Source organism: Herpailurus yagouaroundi, unplaced genomic scaffold, assembly GCF_014898765.1.
Source record: "Herpailurus yagouaroundi ecotype Mexico unplaced genomic scaffold, PumYag 254, whole genome shotgun sequence".
NCBI lineage: Eukaryota > Metazoa > Chordata > Mammalia > Carnivora > Felidae > Herpailurus > Herpailurus yagouaroundi.
The window spans coordinates 1,975,175-1,998,349 of NW_024412471.1; the positions used below are offsets into that span (position 1 = coordinate 1,975,175).

Genomic DNA, 23,175 nt, shown 5'->3' on the forward strand with positions numbered 1-23,175 from the left:
GGTCAAAAATTCTAAATAGTTTACCATTGTCATCATAACGATGTCCAAATTTCTGGCCAGGCATTCAAGATTCCCCATTATCTAGTTTCCAACATAGCTTTTTAGACTTTTCTTCCACTAGTTCTCATGCACCCATATTTACACTCTGGCCACAGTGAACTACTTACTCACCATTCCCTAAGTTTATATACAATTGGCTATTTCTATATCTTTACTTAAGCTGTTTCATCTTTATGAAATGCCCTTAAAGCCCATTGCTACCTATAGAAATCCCACCTGTGTGGGGCACCTGGGTGGCTCAGCTGGTTAGGCCACTGACTCTTGATTTTGGTTCAGGTCATGATCTCACAAATTCATGAGTTTGAGCCCCACATCAGGCTCTGGGCTGACAGTGCAGAGCCTGCTTGGGATTCTCTCTCTCTGCCCTTCCCTCACTCTGCCTCCTTCCCTCTAAGTCAATCAATCAATCAACCAATCCCACCAATATATGGTGAAATGGGCACTCTCATACATTCTAGGAGAAGAATAAATTGTTACATTCCTTCTTGGAAGCAATTTGATAATATGAATCAAGAACTTTTTAAATGTTTATACTCTTTGTCCAATTTTTCCTCATTTCTTGGAATCTATATGAAGGAAAGAATTCTACATATGGGGAAAACGTCATACCCAATTTAAGTAAATTGTAGCATTCTTCTTCTTTAACAGTGAAAGCCAGTAAACAACCGAAAGTACCTAACAATAGGGACACTATTAAGCTATTACACAATCAAGCCCATGTATTAGAAATTATATTAGGGGCACCTGGATGGCTCAGTCAGTTAAGCATCCGACTTCGGCTCAGGTCATGATCTCACAGTTAGTGAGTTCAAGTCCTGTGTCAGGCTCTGTGCTGACAGCTCAGAGTCTGGAACCTGCTTCTGATTCTGTGTCTCCCACTCTCTCTGTCCCTCCCCCTTTTGTGCTCTCTCTTGAATATTTTAAATAATGTTTTAAATAAACAAAAACATTACTTAAAACAAGGAACTGTATTTATTCAGACTATTATTAATACCCCAATAAAATACTTGGAATATATGTTTAAATTGAAAATACATATAAACATAAAACCTATGTATAATATAAATATTAAGTTTAAAATAATATGCCCAATTTCTTTGATTAATGTTATACTAAAGAATGAGAAGGAATGATACCAATTGTTAATAATGGTTATTTTTGTCTACCTTTATCTATTTTCCAAAGTCTTTAACATGGACCTTATTACTTTTAAGATGAAAAAGAAAGACACAAAAAATCCTATTCATTCTTCAAAACAGGCCTGAAATGCTATCTCCTCCATATCCCATTAAATTTACTCAGAACTGTTTCTCTAACTTCTGAGCTTTAGAAATGCTTTAGAAATTCTATTCTAGTATTTAATACATTGTGCCTTGTGTTATAGCTATTCCTGTAAAGCATGCTCCATTCACTACAATATGAACTTATTAAAGGTACCCTGATTCAACAAACATATACTGAGTACCTACTGAGTGCCAGAGTGCCAAGCAGATATGGCAATGAAAATACAGCCTTTCTATCATCCTTCAAGATATTCGTAGTCTACGAGAGTCAGGAAAACAGGCAGGAGCATGTACTGACCATTGCAATAGAATGTGATAAATACTAGGATAGAGGTTTGTACCAAGTCGCAGCGGAAGCACAGAATAGTACTTGGCTGAGTCTGGGAAGTCAGGGAAGGTCTTTTGGCTGGGTTATTTGACTGAGTCTTGAAGGACAAGATGGAATTTGCCACATGAAAAAGAGCAATCAGAGCAGAGGAAGCTAAATGTGCACAAATGCTGAGTGAGAGAAAGTAGATGAGTTAAGGGAACTGCATGTTCTCTTATAAAGATTGTAGTATAAGGTGCCTGTTAGAGAAGTGAGATAGAAAGGGACCAAATTATGAGAGAGCACAGCGATCACTGACACTGAGTACTAACAAGGAGAGACCAGACATGGACATGAATTCTAGACTCTACAAGAGGTTGACTCAAACAAAATCCTCTTAGGTCATCAAACCTTTCTTACTGACCTCTTAAAAGGTTACTTTATATGTCATTTCCAGTGCTACCAGGTTAACCTCAAGTAAACGAATGTGAGTCTTCTATTTGGGTTCTTCTTTTATATCCTCCTTTTGTTTATACTTAATCTTTCTGGCAGGTGTATAACATTGATCCATGTTCCTGATTTTTTCCCCCTTTCTGGATATAGATATTTAGCTTCTTTATATAATACACTGTAACATAGTGAGTAAAAGCAGTGACTTTGAAACCAGGCAGATCTTGGTTAGAATCCTAGTTCCATTTACTGTCTATATGACCTTAGGTAGTTATTTAACGTCTTGAATGTTCAATTTCCTCATCTGTAGAATGTGAATAATAGCCTCAAGGTCATTATAAGGATTAAACAAGATAATGTCTGTAAAACACATAGCACATAGTGCCTGACACGTAATAAGTGCCCAATAAATCATAGTTATTATTGCTATTATTATTCCACCCTTGAATCTCTCTCTCTCTATAAAAAACTATGCCCTCAATAGCATGCCAACCATAAAGTTATGTTTTATAGAATGCTTTCATAATGCCTAAAAATACAGACCAATAATTTAATGCCAAAGCATAATTGAGAAAAATTATTTCATGGGGGCAAAAATAATGCAAAGTACCTGATTGTACAACCCTCTGATGGTTTGCCTTAATCCAGAAACAAAATTTAGAGCATCTAGGTGAGGAATGGTGACCTACATATTCTTCAGGGACATCTCCTTAAACATGAAGCAGTAAAAATTCTGAGGTTATACTATCTGATAAGATCCTGAAGTATCTGTATAGTCTGTGTTGCCACTTGTGGGCAGATTCATAAATTTAGAAAGCTAGATACAATTGCTATCTACTTAGAAAAAGTTAGCAGACTAAGGAGCAGTGAAAGCCACCCCAGTCTAAGAGACTGTCAACAAGAAGGGCCAAAATCATCTTTAGAAAAAAAAAGGAGTTCACTGCAGCATTACTCACAATAGTGAAGATATGGAAGCAACCTAAATGTCCATACACACACACACACACACACACACACACACACACACAGTGGAATATTTCTTGGCCATAAAAAAGAATGAAATCTTACTGTTCACGACAACAGGTATGAAACTAGAGGGCATTACGTGAAGTGAAATAAGTCAGAGAAATAAACACCCTATGATTTCACTTATATGTAGAATCTAAAAAATAAAACAAAACAGAAACAGACTCTTAGATACAGGAAATAAACTATTAGTTACAGAGGGGAAAGGGTTTGGGTGGATGGGAAAAATAGGTAAAAGGGGATTGAGAGATACAAACTTCCAGTTATAAAATAAATAGGTCATGGGGATGTAATGTATAGCATAGAGAATATAGTCAATAGTATTGTAATTACTTTGTAATGGTGACAGGTGGTAACTAGACTTATGAGGATCATTTGTAATGTATAAAAATAGTAAATCCCTGTGCTGAAACTAATAGGATATTATACGTCAATTATGCTTTTGTGGTTTTTTTATTTATTTTTTTTAATTTACATCCAAGTTAGCATATAGTGCGACAATTTCAGGGGTAGATTCCTTAACGCTCCTTACCCATTTAGCCCATCCCCCCTCCCACAACCCCTCCAGTAACCCTAAGTTTGTTCTCCATATTTATGAGTCTCTTATGTTTTGTCCCTCTCCATTTTTATATTATTTTTGCTTCCCTTCCCTTATGTTCATCTGTTTTGTCTCTTAAAGTCCTCATATGAATGAAGTCAGATGATATTTGTCTTTCTCTGACTGACTAGTTTCACTTAGTATAATACCCTCTAGTTCCATCCATGTAGTTGCAAACGGCAAGATTGCATTCTTTTTGATTGCCAAGTAATACTCCATTGCATATATATACCACATCTTCTTTATCCATTCATCCATTGGTGGACATTTGGGCTCTTTCCATACTTTGGTTATTGTTGATAATGTTGCTATAAACATTGGGGTGCATATGCCTATGCTTTTGTTTTTTAAAGGGAGGAGTTTAATCTAATGTACAGATCAATGAGTAATGCAGACCCAAAGTTATTGGGCATAGAATAATTTTAGCTTGGAGAAAAAAATTAAAGGTGTTAACCATGTACTCATGAGAACCTTAAATACCCACACACATACCACCAAGGAACTAAGAAACCATCCAGAATATCTTTAAGCAATATCTGGTGAACTCTCTAAGATAATCAGTTGTGGGGTGCCCAGGTGGCTCAGTCAGTTAAACATCCAACTTCAGCTCAGGTCATGATCTCATGGGTTCATGAGTTCGAGCCCCACATCGGGCTCTGTGCTGACAGATCAGAGCCTGGAGCCCATTTCGGATTCTATGTCTCCCTCTCTCTCTGCCCTTCCCCTGCTTGTGCTCTGTCTCTGTCTCTCAAAAAGCTAATAAACATTAAAAAAATAAGATAATCAGTTGCAAAATAGATGGGCCTCTTAGACAATGAAGAAAGTTGAAGGAATTGGTGGATGCGGGACACTAATGTTTCCTTTTCATCCATAAGTGGATTAAGTTAGTAAAATGCAAGTTGGAAAAAAGAATATATTCCATTTTCCCTCACTGAAAGCTACTGTCTGATCTTTCAAGAGATCCTGACTGTTAGAGTTAGAGTATACATTCTACATTAGACATCATGGGTACTTCCTCCTCTCCATGGAATCAAAGGCTGGAAAAGGGTTAAATAAGGAAAAAGTTATAATCTCATGATTTTTCTTAGATATTTATCTGCAAAGAGATTAAGAATGTGCCTATTGGTGGGGCGCCTGGGTGGCGCAGTCGGTTAAGCGTCCGACTTCAGCCAGGTCACGATCTCGCGGTCCGTGAGTTCGAGCCCCGCGTCAGGCTCTGGGCTGATGGCTCAGATCCTGGAGCCTGTTTCCGATTCTGTGTCTTCCTCTCTCTCTGCCCCTCCCCTGTTCATGCTTTGTCTCTCTCTGTCCCAAAAATAAACAAACGTTGAAAAAAAAATTTTAAAAAGAAGAATGTGCCTATTGGTTTATAACTCAAATAGGATATTTATTGCCACTACTCCACTGAAATCACTCTTGTCAAGATTAGCAATCATCTCCACCTTGCCTCATTAAACAGTTTTCAGGTTTCATCTTCCCTGAACTCTTAACGTTTGATGTATGGTGACTCTCTATATTCTGAAGCATTTCATTTGACTTTCAGGGGACCATACCCCCTGGTTTTCTTCCTATTTTACTTTTCAGGCTCCTGAGCTCCTTAGTTCCTCTTATTCTTCCTCACTTTTATAAATATTAGAATGCCCCAAGCCTCAATTTCCCTCCCTTTATGCTCGCTCTTTAGATGGTCTCATTTAGTCTCACAGTTTTGTTTTTTTTTTTAATTTTTTTTTTCAACGTTTATTTATTTTGGGGACAGAGACAGAGCATGAACGGGGGAGGGGCAGAGAGAGAGGGAGACACAGAATCGGAAACACGCTCCAGGCTCTGAGCCATCAGCCCAGAGCCCGACGCGGGGCTCGAACTCACGGAGCGCAAGATCGTGACCTGGCTGAAGTCGGATGCTTAACCGACTGCGCCACCCAGGCGCCCCTAGTCTCACAGTTTTAAACAATACCTGATGACTGTCAACTTTGTATTTTCAACCTAACTTCTTCCCTGAGCTCCAGACTCTGTGTCCAAAAGCCTACCATCTGCCTTTCCACTTGAATATCTACAGGCCTCTTTAACAAACCATGTCCAAAATAGAATTCTTGACTCCCTGCTACTGCCCCAGTTTTTCCCCTCTCAGTATATGCCAACAGCATTTTCCCCAGGTCAGAATATTGGAGCCATCATTTCTTTCTTCGTCTGATACCCCACACCTAAACCATCCGCAAATTCTGTCATTTCTATCATCATTAAGTTGTCCCAAATCTTACCACTTCTCAATATCTCTACTGTTACCACTCTAATTCAAGCCACCATCCATCCATCTCTTGATCTACTGCAATAATCTCCCAACTGGTAGTCACTTACCCCCTTGTTTGCCTACAGTCGATCCAATACACAGTAGCCAGGGTGATCTTTCTAAAGCATCAAGCATCAAGCAGATTACACTATTCTCCTACCCCAAACCCTCTAATGGCTTTCCTTCACACCCAGAATAAAATCTGTGACCTATAAAACCATGACAATTTCTGGCCTCAGCCTGTCCCTCTAACCACTACCTTCCCCTGTCTCACTCCGCTCCAAGGACACTAGCCCTTTTTCAGTACCTTTTCTCAAGGTACACTTGAAATTTCTCATACATCAAGCTTATCCCAGCTCGTTTTTCCAGACCTTTGTGTCATTTGCACCTTCACTTTACTAGATCTTTGCTCAAATATTTCCTCAGAGAAGCATTCCCTGACCACTCCTTCTAAAATGTAGCCCTGATTCCCAACATTCCATATCCTCTAACTCTGCTTTATTTTTCTTTATAGTACTTACATCTTGTCATATTATTTATTTGTTTATTGTATGTTTCCTGTATAGGCTTTGAAAAGACTTTGTCTGTCTTATTTACCTCCATAACCCTAATGCCTAGAATAGTGTCTGGCACAGTCTAAGAAGCTAAGCACTGTGGTTTATTAGAAATGAAATTGGTATACATTCTAGATGGAATGTCTAACCAATTGGTAGTCTATAATATGCAGAGAGAAGATAGGGTGACCAACCATCTCACTTTATCAAAGACTAAGGGGTTTTCCAGGCCACAGGACATTTAAAAAAAAAAAAAAAAAAAAACTAGAACAGCTCCTTGCAAACTGGACTGTTGGTTACCCTAGAAAAAGGCTATCTTTTCTAAAAGGGGTGGACTCACACTTGGATAACAAAAATAGCTACCTCTACTTATTCAGCATTTACTACATACAGACACTGTACAAGCACTGTACATACATTTTTCTCACTTAGTTTTTAAGGTAATCAATGAGATATCCATTTTATCTCCTGATAAACCTCTGGTATTGACAGAGTTAAGAAACTTGCCTGCAGGTGAACAGATTGAATGAAAGGGCTATAGAGTTAGTAAAAATAAACAACTTGGGGGGCGCCTGGGTGGCGCAGTCGGTTAAGCGTCCGACTTCAGCCAGGTCACGATCTCGCGGTCCGCGAGTTCGAGCCCCGCGTCGGGCTCTGGGCTGACGGCTCAGAGCCTGGAGCCTGTTTCTGATTCTGTGTCTCCCTCTCTCTCTGCCCCTCCCCCGTTCATGCTCTGTCTCTCTCTGTCCCAAAAATAAATAAACGTTGAAAAAAAAAATTTTTTTTAAATAAATAAATAAACAACTTGGTAAGGACTAGAATGAACATTTGGAGCTGACCTTGTACAGTTCTGAAGGAAAGAATTTGTCCTCATATATTTATTTAGCTTGAGACTTTTAAATCAGTTTTATTCTTTAAGAGAAGGTTACCAGGACTCAGTCAAAAAGAGTCTGGGATTTTCTACAAAGTTTGGGACAGTTGATCTTGGTCTATGAAGGCGGGAAGAGTAAGCTCTCCAGATTCTGAATAGGACCTCATTGACTGAATTCATACTACTAGTAATTACAACCTCAATTCAACTTTCATTACCAGAACTTAGGTCCAAACTCAGCTTGTCTAAAAATTGTTACCTACTTTTTTAAGGCAATGAAATAACTACAAAGCAAGGTACAGTAATATATCTGATATAATTAATACAAGGTCGTGGATGTTCTGGTCTGAATCTTATTCTTCATGCTACCTCACTCATAGGAATAATGTAGGGCTAGGGATAGTATAAATGTTAGAGTAGGCTTTGGAATAAAACAAGCCTAAATTTGCACCCTGGCTTCATAATTAACCATCTGCGCAAGCCATTTTACCTCTTTGACCTTTTCCCTCTTTAGTAAAAAGAAGATAACACCCACCTCACTGGGTGATGATTGAGATAGCATCTGTTTGTGGGTTTTTTTCAAAATTTTAAAAATATTTATTTATTTTTGAGAGAGAGACAGAGTGCAAGCAGGGGGAGGAACAGAGAGAGAGGGAGACACAGAATCTGAAGCAGGCTCCAGGCTCCAAGCTCCAAGCTGTCAGTATACAGCCCGATGCAATGCTCAAACTCATGAACCATGAGATCATGACCTGAGTTGAAGTCGGCTGCCTAACCGACTGAGCCACCCAGGTGCCCCAGTGAGACAGTATATGTCTTAGCACAGAGTACTTGTTCAATGAATGATGGCTATTAATATTAATGATAGCTTCGCCAGAATTTATTATCATTGCTTTTAGATACTAAAAGAATAGTGCATCCATTGATGAGAGGTGACAGTGGAGTTTGGATTTTATTCTAAAGATATTGGGGAGGCATTAAAGGATGTTAAGCAACAAAGTAGCAATAAATTAAAGGAAACAATAAAGAAGCCCAAAAAGTTTTATTTTTTTAATTTATTTTTTTATTTTTTTAAGTTTTTATTTATTTTGAGAGTGAGAGAAAGAAGGGCAGAGAAAGGATCCCAAGCAGGCTCTGAGCTATCAGCAGGGAGCCTGATGCGGGAGCCCATAAACCCTGAAATCATGATCTGAGCTGAGATCACCACCCAGGTACCCCAGCCCATCAAAGAGTTTAAGAGGAGAAAGCAGAGAGAGAAGAGAAAAATCAGGACACGGTAGCATCTTAAGGCCAGGAGAGAAGTAATAGATAACGGTGTTAAAATGTACAAAAGAGGGGCGCCTGGGTGGCGCAGTCGGTTGAGCGTCCGACTTCAGCCAGGTCACGATCTCGCGGTCCGTGAGTTCGAGCCCCGCGTCGGGCTCTGGGCTGATGGCTCGGAGCCTGGAGCCTGCTTCCGATTCTGTGTCTCCCTCTCTCTCTGCCCCTCCCCCGTTCATGCTCTGTCTCTCTCTGTCCCAAAAATAAATAAACGTTGAAAAAAAAATTTTTTTTTAATGTACAAAAGAGGAAAATTAAGACCTGTAACGTGTCCACAGATGGCTGATACAGAGAACGTTTAAGGTCTGAGCACAGCCATTCTAAAGCAGCCACTTGTCTGCTTGCAATTAAGCAGCATTTCTTAGTTTCCCTGCTGCATGTTTTTACATGTTTTACACAATCAACCTTTCCTTCAAGTCTCGAGCAAAAATTTGCAATGGCTTCCTTTTGCCGATGGAATTAATACTACAAGTTCCTTAGCCTGTTGTTCTAAGCTCTTCACAACATGGCCCCAAACCAACTTTCTAACCTCTTTGTGTCCTACTACCCTAAAGACCTCCAATTTTCAACTAAATGTCTCGCTACTCTCCAAATATAAACACAGTAGGCATTTTCTCCGTTTCACGCTTTTATTTGTATCCTAGTTATAGCACTTAACAAAGTCTCTTAATATTAGCATTATTTGTATATCTACAATTACAAAACCTCAGAAACATAAAAAAACTTAAGAAATTATTTCTCTTACAAAAAGTGTGACAAAAAAAAAAGTGTGACCATTTTATTTTTACTAGTCCGTGGAAAAATGAGAAAAAAAAAGAATATTTTGGTGTATCTTCCATAAAATAAATGTATCTGACTCAAAGGACTATCCTTAAATTAGAGACTATGTCCTCTTAAGTTTTCTTTTGGTGTTAAACATCCTTTCTTTTACAATATGATGGTGATAATAAAGAGTATGGGTTGTGTGTTTTTTTTTTTTTTTTTTAACGTTTATTTATTTTTTTGGGACAGAGAGAAACAGAGCATGAACGGGGGAGGGGCAGAGAGAGAGAGAGACACAGAATCAGAAACAGGCTCCAGGCTCTGAGCCATCAGCCCAGAGCCCGACGCGGGGCTCGAACTCACGGACCGCGAGATCGTGACCTGGCTGAAGTCGGACGCTTAACCGACTGCGCCACCCAGGCGCCCCATTTTTTTTCAATGTCCCTACTTGCTAATTTAAAACTTGGTAACCTTAGGGGCGTCTGGGTGGCTCAGTTGGTTAAGTGTCCAACTTTAGCTCAGGTCATGGTCTCGCAGTTCATGGGTTTGAGCCCCACATTGTGCTATCTGCTGTCAGCACAGAGCCCGCTTCAGATCCTCTGTCCTTCTCCCTCTGCTCCTCCCCTGCTCACACTCTCTCTCAAAAATAAATATTAAAAACAATTTTTTAATTAAAATTGGTAAAATTGCAAAAATTTTTTTTGAAATTATAAAAGTTGATGAAATCAAGAAGTGAGAGAACCATTGATCTCTTCTAACCCTTACCTGACCCACGAATCCCCTCTGCAACATCTCTAACAGGTTACGCAAACCTCTGGATGAACACCTCCAGAGCCACTGAGCTCACCCCCTCCCAAGAGAGCATATTCCATTTTTTTCACAGCTTTACCTATGAGAAAGCCTTACCTCAGCTCCACTTCTATGTCAAAAAGCTGTTGGAAAGCTTCACTTTTTATTGCTTACTTTGGAATTCCCTGCCCTATGCCTTTTCCATAATAGTCACTCAAAAATATTTCTTAATTGACATTCTCTAAAGGAATTTAAGTTTGATAGAAAATTACAACCTATGATCCTACTATGCAAAAACATTTAGAGATGGGGCCTTGGAAAGGATAATAACACTCTTTCCCTGCAGAAGGCATATTTACAAAATAGGAGGATTAAAGGTTTGGGATGGAATTTATATTGTTTTCCTTAAGTATTAAGTCAATTCACCAACATAGCATTAAAGGCTTCCAAACTTGCCTTTGAAAATTGCCTAAAAGCCCTGGGGAAATTATTATATTATTTTGTTCTAATTTGGTTTTATACTTTTATATATAATCACTTTAGGAGAACAACAATTTAGGAGATAAAAAGCTGATAATGTGATATGATTATATTCATTTGTAATGTTGTGTTGTCTTTTTCTGAAGCTGGGGCCTGAATTTCGGTGACCGAGGATATATTCGGATGGCAAGAAATAGTGGAAATCATTGTGGGATTGCTAGTTATCCCTCTTACCCAGAAATCTAGAGGATCTCTTCATTGTATAACAAGCCAAGAAAAGAAACACTTTCTCTTGACTTAATTTTACCTGCCATAACCAGTAGAAATAAGGGAATCATGAACAATGTATATTTAACGTACTAACAAAATATATAGTTTGACTCTTCTACTGTTTTAATCTTGCAGTTATGGAAAACTTTTGCCAGGTAAATTAACAATGCATTATAGATATAACTGTATGAGAATTAGTCAACCTAAGACAATCTGTCATGTTTGTTTTGTCACTGTCTTATTTTACATGCTTTGTCTTTTTAAGTTCCCTGATATACTTTTGTAATACGATGGCATATCAATGCTTAATAAATAACTGTTTTCATCTTTGTATCATTACCACATACCATTATTTTCTTATACTTAGGTAACTATTATAATCTATCATGAGAATGTAAACTGTAGGATGCTGGTGAAGGGCTTTGGCAACTTTAATGGAAAAAACTACTAGGTTATTAATGTCCTAGGGCTCAGATTGTATCTTTGCACATTAAAGGATTCAATTATTTTTTAAAATAAATGTTAAGGTAGGCAAATATAGTAAAACCTTGGTTTGCAAGCATAATTTGTTCCAGAAACATGCTTGTAATCCAAACCACTTGAGTTTCCCCATAAAAAGTAATGGAAGCTCAGATGATTCATTCCACAACCCAAAAATATTCATATAAAATTTATTACAATACTGTAATAGAATATAAAATAATTTTAAAAATACAAAATATAAAATTATAAATTATAAAAATAAAAATAAACAAATTAACCTGCACTTACCTTCAAAAACCTTCATGGCTGATGTGAGGGAGACAAGAGAGAGGAGAGTTATTGTGTAGGATGACTTTTACTATCACTAACAGAATCACTGCTATCTATTGGCTCAATGGGATCTTCTTCTGCCTGGAGGCCATTGTATATGCTCGCAAGGATGTGACTATAGTACAGTATTAATAAACTTGTTGCATACTGTATTTAACGTAACTGGCAATCGGGCAGCAGAGGAAAGGGTCTATATCTGCAGGCAGCCTGACTTAGAATGAAGCAAAGCATTTCTAAGCTTACTCTTGTACAGAAAAGCAAAGGACTGTCCATAGGTGCTTGGAAGTGACAAAACATACACTAGTGACAGTTGTGGGCACCTTCCAACATTCTGAAAATCACTGATTTCTGCCAAATAGCGCCCCTGAGACCCAGCATCCAAGCATGGGAGATGATCACCCACAATCCCATAAAGAGAGAGAGAGAGAGAGAACCATTGGCTCAGTTGTGATTATGTGACATTCAGTGTCACGTACTCCTCGTATTGCAAGAAATCACTCATTTATCAAGTTAAAATTTATTAGAAATGTTTGCTCATCTTGCAGAACACTCACAGAACAAGTTACTCGCAATCCAAGGTTTCACTGTACTTAAGAGACAATCTGTTTTCAAGCACTTTGGAAGAATCATTATAACGATCAACAATAAATATACTAATTCAAATTATTTTTACCTAGTCATTAGCAACTTGGCAAATAATTAAGTCAACCTGAATAAAATAAGAAATATTTTTATTTCCATTACTGGTATTTTATTCCATTTCTGGTATTTTAATCTATTTCAGATTGAGCTTCCTCTCAACTGCTCTAGAATAGTATACAGGTTCTTTTTTTTTTTTTAATTTTTTTTTTCCAACGTTTATTTATTTTTGGGACAGAGAGAGACAGAGCATGAACGGGCGAAGGGCAGAGAGAGAGGGAGACACAGAATCGGAAACAGGCTCCAGGCTCTGAGCCATCAGCCCAGAGCCCGACGCGGGGCTCGAACTCACGGACCGTGAGATCGTGACCTGGCTGAAGTCGGACGCTTAACCGACTGCGCCACCCAGGTGCCCCAAGTATACAGGTTCTGAGGATGCAGCAAGAACTTTAAATTTTACAAGTTTATGCATATGACATGAAAAACATGTGGGATGATATAACTGGTTTATCCTAAAATGAACTTAAACTAATTTCACTATCTTTGGCTCCCTCTCTGCAAAGAACATTTTATTTTATTTTATTTTTTAATTTAAAAAAATATACTTATTTATGTATTTTGAGAGAGAGAAAGATAGAGCATAAGCGGGGAGGGACAGAGACAGAGGGAGACAGAGAACCCAAAGCAGACTCTGCACTGTCAGCACAGAGCCTGACATAGGGCTCGAACCCATGAATCGTGAGATCATGACCTGAGCCAAAATCAAGAGTGGGTCTCTCAACCGACTGAGTCACCCAGGCGTCCCAAGACCATTTTAAAAAGCAAGGCTTGCTAATTAATTAATAAAAACATGAACATAATATATGACTATCATTAAAAGTGTAGAGAAGCATTGTAATTAAAAAGTATTTAGTCAAGGGGTGTCTAGCTGGTTCAGTCCTTAGAGCATGGGACTCTTATTTTCGGAGTTGTGAGCTCAAGCCCCATGTGGATGTAGAGCTTACTTAAAAAAAATAAGAAAAATCGGGGCACCTGGGTGGCGCAGTCGGTTAAGCGTCCGACTTCAGCCAGGTCACGATCTCGCGGTCCGGGAGCTCGAGCCCCGCGTCGGGCTCTGGGCTGATGGCTCAGAGCCTGGAGCCTGTTTCCGATTCTGTGTCTCCCTCTCTCTCTGACCCTCCCCCGTTCATGCTCTGTCTCTCTCTGTCCCGAAAATGAATAAAAACGTTGAAAAAAAAATTTTTTTTTAAATAAAAATAAATAAATAAATAAATAAATAAATAAATAAATAAATAAAAGTGTTTATTAAATATATATGTATATGTGCACATATATTTAGTTGATTATTCTTTAGTTTTTATTTTGCCCACAATTTTTCAAGCACTGTAAATGGAACAAAAACATAGGTCTTAACTTTATTAAGTCTGATGAAGCCTATAAACACTTTTTCAAAATAATGTTTTTAAGTGAAAAAACTAAAACATAGGATCACAAAGGAAACCAGTTTTATTGAAATACAGTTATTAAAATGTTAAAGTATAGGGGCACCTGGGTGGCTCAGTTGGTTAAGTGTCCAACTTCGCCTCAGGTCGTGATCTCACAGTTCATGGGTTTGAGCCCTACGTTGGGTTCTGTGCTGACAGCTCGGAGCCTGGAATCTGCTTCCAATTCTGTGTCTCTCTCCCTCTCTGCTTCTCTCCCAGTCGCACTCTGTCTCTCTCTCTCTCTCTCTCTCTCTCTCTCTCTCTCTCTCTCAAAAATAAGTAAAGCATTAAAAAAACATTTTTTAAGGTTAATATATATATGTGTGTCATAGTAATACATATGCTTCTTTATAAATGCATTAAATAACAAGAGTTAATAACTATCTTAAATTTGAAGTAGTGATGAGTATAAATGATATTTGAAAGATATTTGCAGAAACTGTAATGTGATATGAAAACATCTGATTTTTCTTTTGGTGATAAAGTTACAAGTATTGCTAATATTATTGTTTTATGGACTATATTCAGAATTGAAGGAAATAGTAACTTTCAGTTAGAGGTTAGTGAAAAGAAAGATATAATATTTTTCCCATACAAATTCATAATTTCTCTGAATTCTAGCCATGGAGCCTTTAGACGTCTTAGATCCCAGGTAAAGAATCCTTGAACTAAATAAGCAGAGTAAGGAAATACTTAACAAAGATCTTTATTCTATGTGCAACATAAAGGGAAATTTTTAGCAATAAGTAATATCAAACTTATAGAAATAAACAGCTTTTTTGTTAAAAAAAAAAATTAAAAATTTGAGGGCGTCTGCATAGCTCAGTAGGTTAAGTGTCCTACTTTTGATTTCAGCTCAGGTCATGATCTCACAGTTCATGGGTTCAAGCCCTGAGTTGGGCTCTGCACTGACAGCATGGAGCCTGCTTGGGCTTCTCTCTCCCCTTCTTGCGGCCCTCCCCCACTCTCTCTCTCTCTAAGTAAATAAATAAACTTAAAAAAATAAAAATAAAAATTTAAAACAAAGAAGAACCTAAGATTAAATTTATCCTGGGGGCACCTGGTGGCTCAGCTGGTTAAGTGTCTGACTCTTGATTTTGGCTAGGTCATGATCTCAGGGTCATGAGATGGAGCCCCAAGTTGGCTGCACACTCAGCGCCAAGATTCTCTCTCTCTCCCACTCTCTGCTCCTCCCCCTCTGTTTCTCCTTCCCTCCCTCTCTCTCACTCTCAAAAAACACTTTTTTAAAAACCAGAATAAACTTATCCTGGAGCCTGTATATAGGGATGATTTGAAGAAAATAAAAAGAAGGATACTACCCAGAAAGTATTACAGTAAGTACATATGTGAGGTGATATAAAACCCTGGACAACTTTAGCAGCCATGAAAAAGAGAAAAAATTTTTTAAAAGACACAACGAGTAAATCTAGGAGTCATAGACTAAAAGATGACAAAACTTTTAACTGGATATTAAAGGTAAAGAAACAAGGATTTAAACATTGCAGAACTAGGAATCCATTGGACAATGCTACCATGAACATATAAGGAAAATATGAAGATAAGACTTATTTCCTTGAATAAAATTAACCTTTTTTTTTTTTTTACTGTTCTCTACATGAGAATCTTGATGATGCTTCAAATATGCATACTCTAAGTTACCAGAGGAACTATATAAATCAGAACACGCCAATCTTTAAAAATGAAAATACTTCTTCCTATCTTTCTTAGTCTTTCAGCAGAGGCAGGATAAGGCACCTCCACATGGAAAGAGACCAATTCATTCATACAGCAAATTCTAATGGAGCACCTTCTACACGCCAGGCTCTGCAAAGTATCAGCAAAGACACCACAGCTTTCTTGGAGCTTATCCCCTGGGTGGTGGGTGGAGATGAGGGCAAGGGTTAAATAAGTAACCAAATAAATAAAGATGATTTTGAACATTGAAAAACAAATTTTAAAAATTAAAACAAAGCAATCCTTAAAAGACATAACTACTCAGGATGAATCAATGTGTCTTTCCAGATGCCTGCCCCCCTCCCCAATTCATTCTCCAACCAACAACCAGAGTGATAATGTAGAAACATAAATTTGATATCTTTCCCAATCGTAAGCACTCAATAGCTCCCATTATACCTGAAATAAAACACAAATTCCTTAACATTGACTATTAAATTCTGCATATCCTGGTTTTCCTATCTCATCTGGAGTCAGTTTTCCACATTTGCTATGCACTTGCCATACTGGCCTTCCTTCAGTTTTTGAAGTACTTCTCATATTAGGGCCTTTGCAAATGTTTTTCTCCCTGCACAGCATACTTTCCCGCCACATTCTTCTTCTTTTTTTTTCTTTTTTTTTCACACTCTTCTTCTAATAACTTCTACTCATCCCTCTGGTTGTAACTTAAATGTAATTTCCTTAGGTCTTCCATGACCCACCTTCTCATGTAAACTGCTTTTCCACCTTTGACTCTTATTGAATCCAGTACTTACATCAAATTATAATTATATACATATTTATACTTGTTTGTATAACATCTCTCTCCTTCATTAGATCATAGACTCAACTATGGCAGAAATCATGACTCTTGTTACCACTTTGTAACATACTGTAACTGTACATAGCACAGTGCCTGCCTTAAAGTACTCTGTCACTATTTGATGAAAGAAAAAATACACGAGTGATAGATGAATGCAAATGAATAACCAGCATATTGTGTTAGAAGTAAAGCTGTGTCCTAATAGTTCTTCCACAGTAATGGAAATCTAAAACTTGCAGAAACTATTTTAAAACTTCTATTAAAATTTAAAGGAACCTAAAGAAAAAAAAAATTTTTTTTAATTTTTTTTTCAACGTTCTTTATTTATTTTTGGGACAGAGAGAGACAGAGCATGAACGGGGGAGGGGCAGAGAGAGAGGGAGACAAAGAATCGGAAACAGGCTCCAGGCTCTGAGTCATCAGCCCAGAGCCTGACGCGGGGCTCGAACTCATGGACCGTGAGATCGTGACCTGGCTGAAGTCGGACGCTTAACCAACTGCGCCACCCAGGCGCCCCAAGAAAAAAATTTTTAAAGGAAGCTATTATTCAAAACTTTCTTTTCCTTCTTCCCTCTCTCTTTCTTATCCCTCCTAGGCCTATACTTTAACCCAGATTTTGTTCCTCTTTCTTTCTACTTCACTGAGATAAAGATAATTAATGAGATTGCTTTAAGAAAACAGTAAGCTGGGACACCTGCCTCAGTTGGCTAAGCAACATACTGTAGATCTCAGCTCAGGTCATGATCTTGCGGGATCATGGGATTGAACTCCGAGTCAGGCTCCTTGCTGATAGCCCGGAGCCTGCTTGGGGCTCTCTCTTTCCCTCTCTCTCTGCCTCTCTCCCACTCATGCTCAATGTCTCTCAAAATAAATAAAAATAATCTTTAAAAAAAACCAGTAAGTTAAAATTTTATAATATTCAGGTAGCAGTTCCTGGAGCTGGTTGTTTGTTTAATTTTTTTTTAGTAGAGCTAATACATTCACAAGGCTCAAAAATAAAAAAGTATTGTAGGGGAGGAAGAAAATATCTTTTTCCCACTACCCTTCTAGGTTCTCTAGCTGGAGCCCTGTGAATTCAACTGCAATAGAAAAGCATGCAGATTTATTTAATGTAAGTTTTACATGACACAGGAGCCTTCATAAGGAAACGAAGACCAGGACAAATAAATTTGACTGTTTTTATACAATGGTTGATGAAGAATGGAAAGTCCTGGAAAAGTGTGATAGGACAAAAGGGTATGAGCTAATAGTACTGAACTACAGGAATCTTACCAAGGCCTGTTCATTTGGATTTCTCTTGGCATCCCTTTGTCTTCGGAGACAAGGATGCTCCTTTCCTTTAGGTATAGAGAGTACCTTTCACATGAAGGTCTTACAACATGCTTCAGAGGAAGAGGAGGAGGTCAGAGAGTCCTTCTGCCACCACTGTTTCTAGGCACTGGTTCAGTGGAAACTGGACAGATATAGAATCCTTCCTGCACCTGCCATTTCTCAAAATCCTTCAACTTAAGAATTCAGTATGCTGGGATGCCTGGGTGGCTCAGTCAGTTAAGCGTCTGACTTCAGCTCAGGTCATGATCTCATGGTTCGTGGGTTCGAGCCCCACTTCCAGCTCTGTGCTGACAGCTCAGAGCCTGGAGCCTGCTTCCAATTCTGTGTCCCCTCTCTCTCTGCCCTTCCCCTGCTCCTGCTCTGTCTGTCTCTCTCTCAAAAATAAATAGACATTAAAAAAAATTCCAGGGGCACCTGGGTGGCTCAGTTGGTTAAACATGGGACTTCAGCTCAGCTCATTATCTCACAGCTGGTGAGTTCAAGCCCCACCTTCAGGCTCTGTGCTAACAGTTCAGAGCCTGGCCTGCTTCAGATTCTGTGTCTCCCTCTCTCTCTGCCCCTCCCCTGTTCACACTCTGTCTCTGTCTCTCTCTCTCTCAAAATATAAAAAGATAAACATTGAAAAAAAATTTTAGGGGCACCTGAGTAGCTCAGGCAGTTAAACGTCCGACTTTGGCTCAGGTCATGATCTCGCAGTTGGTGGGTTGGAGCCCCACGTCCAGCTCTGTGCTGACAGCTCAGAGCCTGGACCCTGTTTCGGATTCTGTGTCTCTCTCCCTCTCTCTCTAACCCTCCCCTGCTTGTGTTCTGTCTCTCTCCATCTCAAAAATAAATAAACATTAAAAATTTTTCAATAAAAAAAGTTTTTTAAACTCCAATATGCCAATGTCCCATATTTTGGGGTAGTATGTTCTGAACTCTGTCAGTATATAATGTCAGTTCTCATTATTTTCCGTTGTTATGTGCAAATAATACCACAACACTGAATTCTTGAATATTGAACCATTGCTTCTAAGGGAAATACAGGGTTACATTCCTGTGAGACCATGGTCACAACATTTTCGTTAACTGATTAATATAAAATCTCATTTTATGTGTGTTTCTGTTTAAGAAACTTTATTCAATATATTTTGTGGATATCATTAACATTGAACTCACAGCCAACACCAACAGCACTATAACTCATGCCTGAACAAAGCTTATCCAACACATGTAGTTTCCCTGTAAGGCACATCACAACTTTCTTAGGTCTAAACAGCACTTCAACTATCCATTTTAAACAGCAAAATTACCAAAAAAAAAAAAAAAAAAGGAGAGAAAGGAAAAAAAGAAAACAAAAAGTCACAACAATGCAAAAACATGGTACTAAATAGACCACAAAAAGAACATTTGTTTACAATATGAGAGCTAAAACAAGAAAGCAAAACATCATCTTGTTCAACCTCAGCTGGGAATGTGTGTATAGAAAGACTCAAATTTTTTCTTTACCACTTTGAACATGTCTGCAAATGAATGCAAACGCATTATATTGAACTGCTTTTTAATTTGGAGGTTACAAATTAATTTTAGTAAGTGGGCAATTTCACCGTTATGAAGTCCATGAATAATGAAGATTGACTATATATATAAAACAGTGAAAAAATTTATATCCCATTCCTTTCCCCTAAAGGCTCAGATCCTTCCTCCTTAGAAGTAACCACTATTAAGAGTTTCTTGTATATCTTTCTAGAATTTATTATTCATATACAGGCACCTTAAACATATTTGTATGTTACTTTTTTATCATTATTTATTTATTTATTTATTTATTTATTTATTTATTTATTTTAGAAAGAGAGTGAGCATATAAGTCGGGGAGAGGGGCAGAGGGAGAAAGAGAGAGAGAGAATATCTTAAGCAGGCTCCAGCACGGAGCCCAATGCAGGGCTTGATCTCATGACCCTGAGAATCATGACCTGAACTAAAATCAAGAGTCAGCCATCCAATCGACTGAGCCACCCAGGTACTCCAAATTTTTTATTATTAATTTTGAAAGGGTCGAGACGATGCCACAGTGGCATAAGGATTATTGTGAACTAAAGACATTTTGAAAATCAATGGATGTGGGAAGAGGCTTTCTCTCCATTCCCCTTATTTTCCTAAAAGCAAAGCTTCCCAAAAGAATTCAACTGTCCTGAATCTCCTCCCAATGAGTTTCACCACAGGGGAAGATTAACTCTTATAAAGACAAGAAGTCAGCACAAGTCAACACTGGATAAGAAATCACCTCAAGAGACATTGTTATAAAACTACCATATATCCCATCTATTCTCCTAAGGGCCCATTCATTTTTCCTAGAAGTCCTCTGTTCTCCCATAAGTGCCCCTCTACACCTCTCCATTACCTATTAAGATGGTATATAAACTCCAAAATCTAACTACATCCTTGAGTCACATTTCTTTGTGAACTCCTGTGCATATGTACATATTACATTTGTTTTTCCCTCTTGCTAAGCTGTCTGTTGTCCATTAAAATTGCAAGCCCTCAAGTACAAAATCTAAGAGGATACAGGAAGGGGTGCTTGGGTGGCTCAGTTGGTTAAGCAAGTAACTCTTGGTTTCAGCTCAGATTGTGATCTCACAGCTTTGTGAGTTTGAGCCCCACGTCCAGCTCTGTGCTGGCAGCTCAGAGCCTGCTTGGGATTCCCTCTCTCTCTCTCTCTCTCTCTCTCTCTCTCTCATTCCCACTTTCATAGCCCCTCCCCCACTCATGCTGTCTCTGTCAGAATAAATAAACTTAAAATTAAGATGATACAGAAAAATATTTTCCTCCCTAATAATTTCAAACAGCAAATGATAAATTGTACAAAAATTGATCCATGGGGCACCTGGGTGCCTCAGTCAGGTGAACACCCGACTCTTGATTTAGGCTCAGGTCATGATCTCATGGTTTGTGATAGAGCCCTGCATTAGGCTCCATGATGTCAGTGCAGAGCCTGCTTGGGATTCTGTCCCTCTCTCTCTACTCCTCCCCAATTTGTGCGTGCATGTGTGCACTCACTCTCTTTCTCAGAATACGTAAATAAACACTTAAGAAAAATGATCCATGGTAGATAGATATGTGTATTTGGGCAGCACTTGTGTCATGTAACCAAGAACTCATCAATTTCTAGATAGCAAAAATGTTATGGTCTCTAAAGTAAGTACCTAGTAGCTGTCATCAAACAATTCAGACGCACATTCAAAATGGTACTATGATTAACACCATGCATAACTGAAGGTCGTTTGTTTTATAGTATCTCTAAAAGCCTAACATCCCGTTCTCTTAACCAATATTTTTAAAATCAGTATTATTTTTAAATCAGCGATAATTCTTTTAACTGTCTCTTCTAGTATTAACCTTCAGATTTCTAATATATTTGTATACTTTTTTTTTTTTAGTTTATTTATTTTGAGAGAGAGAGTGAGCAGGGGAAGGGCAGAGAGAGAGAGGGAGGGAGAGAGAGCCCCCAAGCAGACTCTGCATTGTTAGCATAGAACCCAATGAGAGTACTCGATCACACGAACCATGAGATCATGACCTGAGCTGAGATCAAGGGTCAGACACTTAACTGACTGAGCCACCCAGGCACCCCTGTATTGCTATTTTTAATGGTATGTACTTACTATTATGGTAATCAATGTTTTAAATGTCTTGCCCCAACACCACCCACTCTCATCCTCAAAATATAGTCAGTGATCTAGTTGGTTAAATCAGTACCTACTGATTGCATTGAAGGAGTTCAGAACACAGAACCTCAAAACATGTTGCTGTGGCATACTGACTATGCTGCGTTAAAAGCATTTGAAAAATAGCACCTGCAAGAAGGACATTCTGATTTTCCTTCTTTTTCTTAAAAGCAGGAGAGAAAATTCCCTCGTGAAAGATATCCTCCCTACATCAGAAGGAAAGAGAAATTCTTACCACCAAGGACACGAGGTCAAGGCCAAGATCAACCTGTACAAACAAACCTTGTTAACCTAACCCCATATCACGTCACTCACTTAATGGCTCCAGCCAAAGCCCCTTTGCCTAGTCACATTTGCAAAATTTAGTATTCTTTGTCCAATTCAGTATACAAGCATTCAACTTGATTCTTTAGGTCTTTACTTTTCATGTGAAGACTCCCAGATACGTGTAAAAAAGATGTAATTAAAACATGCACGTTTTCTCCTGTTAATCTGTCTTCTGTCAGTGAAATTCATAGGCCCAACCAGAGACCCTAAGAAGGGAAAGAGAAATTATTCCTCCCCTACAGCATTATTCTGATTCTGTGACTCAGGATGAGTTCGACTCTTGATTAAAAGTAAATTACCTGATTAAAATAATTGATTAAAAGTAAATATACTTTTTCATATTTCTTTTCTATAGTTGTTAATAACTCAGAAGTAAATTTAGGAGCACCTGGGTGGCTTATTCTGTTAAGCATCCAACTTTGGCTCAGGTCATGATCTCACAGTTCATGAGTTCGAGCCCGCGTCAGGCTCTGTGCTGACAGCTCAGAGCCTGGAGTATGTTTTGGATTCTCTCTCTCTCTCTCTCTCTCTCTCTCTCTCTCTGCCCCTCCCCCACTTGTGCTCTGTCTCTCCATCTCTCAAAAACAAATATTAAAAACATTTTTTTAATGTAAATTTAACATGAAGCACCATATCATAAACCTAATGTGTCATCATTAGGTGGTGTCATGGCTCCCCCTCTGCCAAGGCTAAAATTAGTTGCAGTTTCAGGAAACCAAATTTACCTGGATCAGTTTTCTCATCTCTAAAATAGGCGTAGGGGCGCCTGGGTGGCGCAGTCAGTTAAGCGTCCAACTTCAGCCAGGTCACGATCTCACGGTCCGTGAGTTCGAGCCCCGCGTCAGGCTCTGGGCTGATGACTCAGAACCTGGAGCCTGTTTCCGATTCTGTGTCTCCCTCTCTCTCTGCCCCTCCCCCGTTCATGCTCTGTCTCTCTCTGTCCCCCCAAAAATAAATAAACGTTGAAAAAAAAATAATAAAATAAAATAAAATAGGTGTAACAGGAGCGCCTGGGTGGCTCAGTCAGTTAAGCATCTGACTGTTGATCCTGGAGTAGGCCATGATCTCAGGGTTCCTGAGTTAGACTCATGTCCAGCTCTGCACCGACAGTGTGGTGAGGAGTCTGCTTTGGATTCTGTCTGTGGGTCTGTCTGGCGCTCTCTCTCTCTCTCTCTCGCTCTCTGCCCCTCCCCCGCTCATGCTCAGTCGCTTTGTCTCTCTCTCCTCCTCTGTCTCAAAATGAATAAACTTTTTTTTTTTTAATTTTTTTTTTCAACGTT

At 38.7% G+C, this 23,175-nt stretch overlaps 2 protein-coding genes and 1 long non-coding RNA gene across 5 annotated transcripts in view; all 3 read left to right on the top strand.

Moving 5' to 3' along the window:
• CTSS (cathepsin S) overlaps nt 1-15,979 on the top strand; it is a 28,414-nt gene extending 12,435 nt beyond the window's left edge. Inside the window, exon 8 of one of the 3 annotated variants that reach the window (XM_040461213.1) lies at nt 15,722-15,979. In XM_040461213.1, the coding sequence (XP_040317147.1) occupies nt 15,722-15,743 (22 nt within the window). In that variant the 3' untranslated portion in view covers nt 15,744-15,979. The other 2 variants (XM_040461214.1, XM_040461212.1) reach the window with 2 other exon arrangements.
• Nucleotides 11,909-13,050, top strand: LOC121021057 (uncharacterized). The gene is made up of 2 exons (XR_005786409.1): nt 11,909-12,692; nt 12,936-13,050. It is a non-coding gene; the product is annotated as an uncharacterized LOC121021057 (long non-coding RNA).
• Nucleotides 15,980-22,449: 6,470 nt separating the features above from the next.
• The window catches only part of GOLPH3L (golgi phosphoprotein 3 like), a 61,438-nt gene continuing 60,712 nt past the window's right edge, over nt 22,450-23,175 (top strand). Inside the window, exon 1 of the mRNA XM_040461219.1 lies at nt 22,450-22,460. The gene's annotated coding sequence lies outside the window, so the exon portion shown is untranslated. The remainder of the gene's footprint in view (nt 22,461-23,175) is intronic.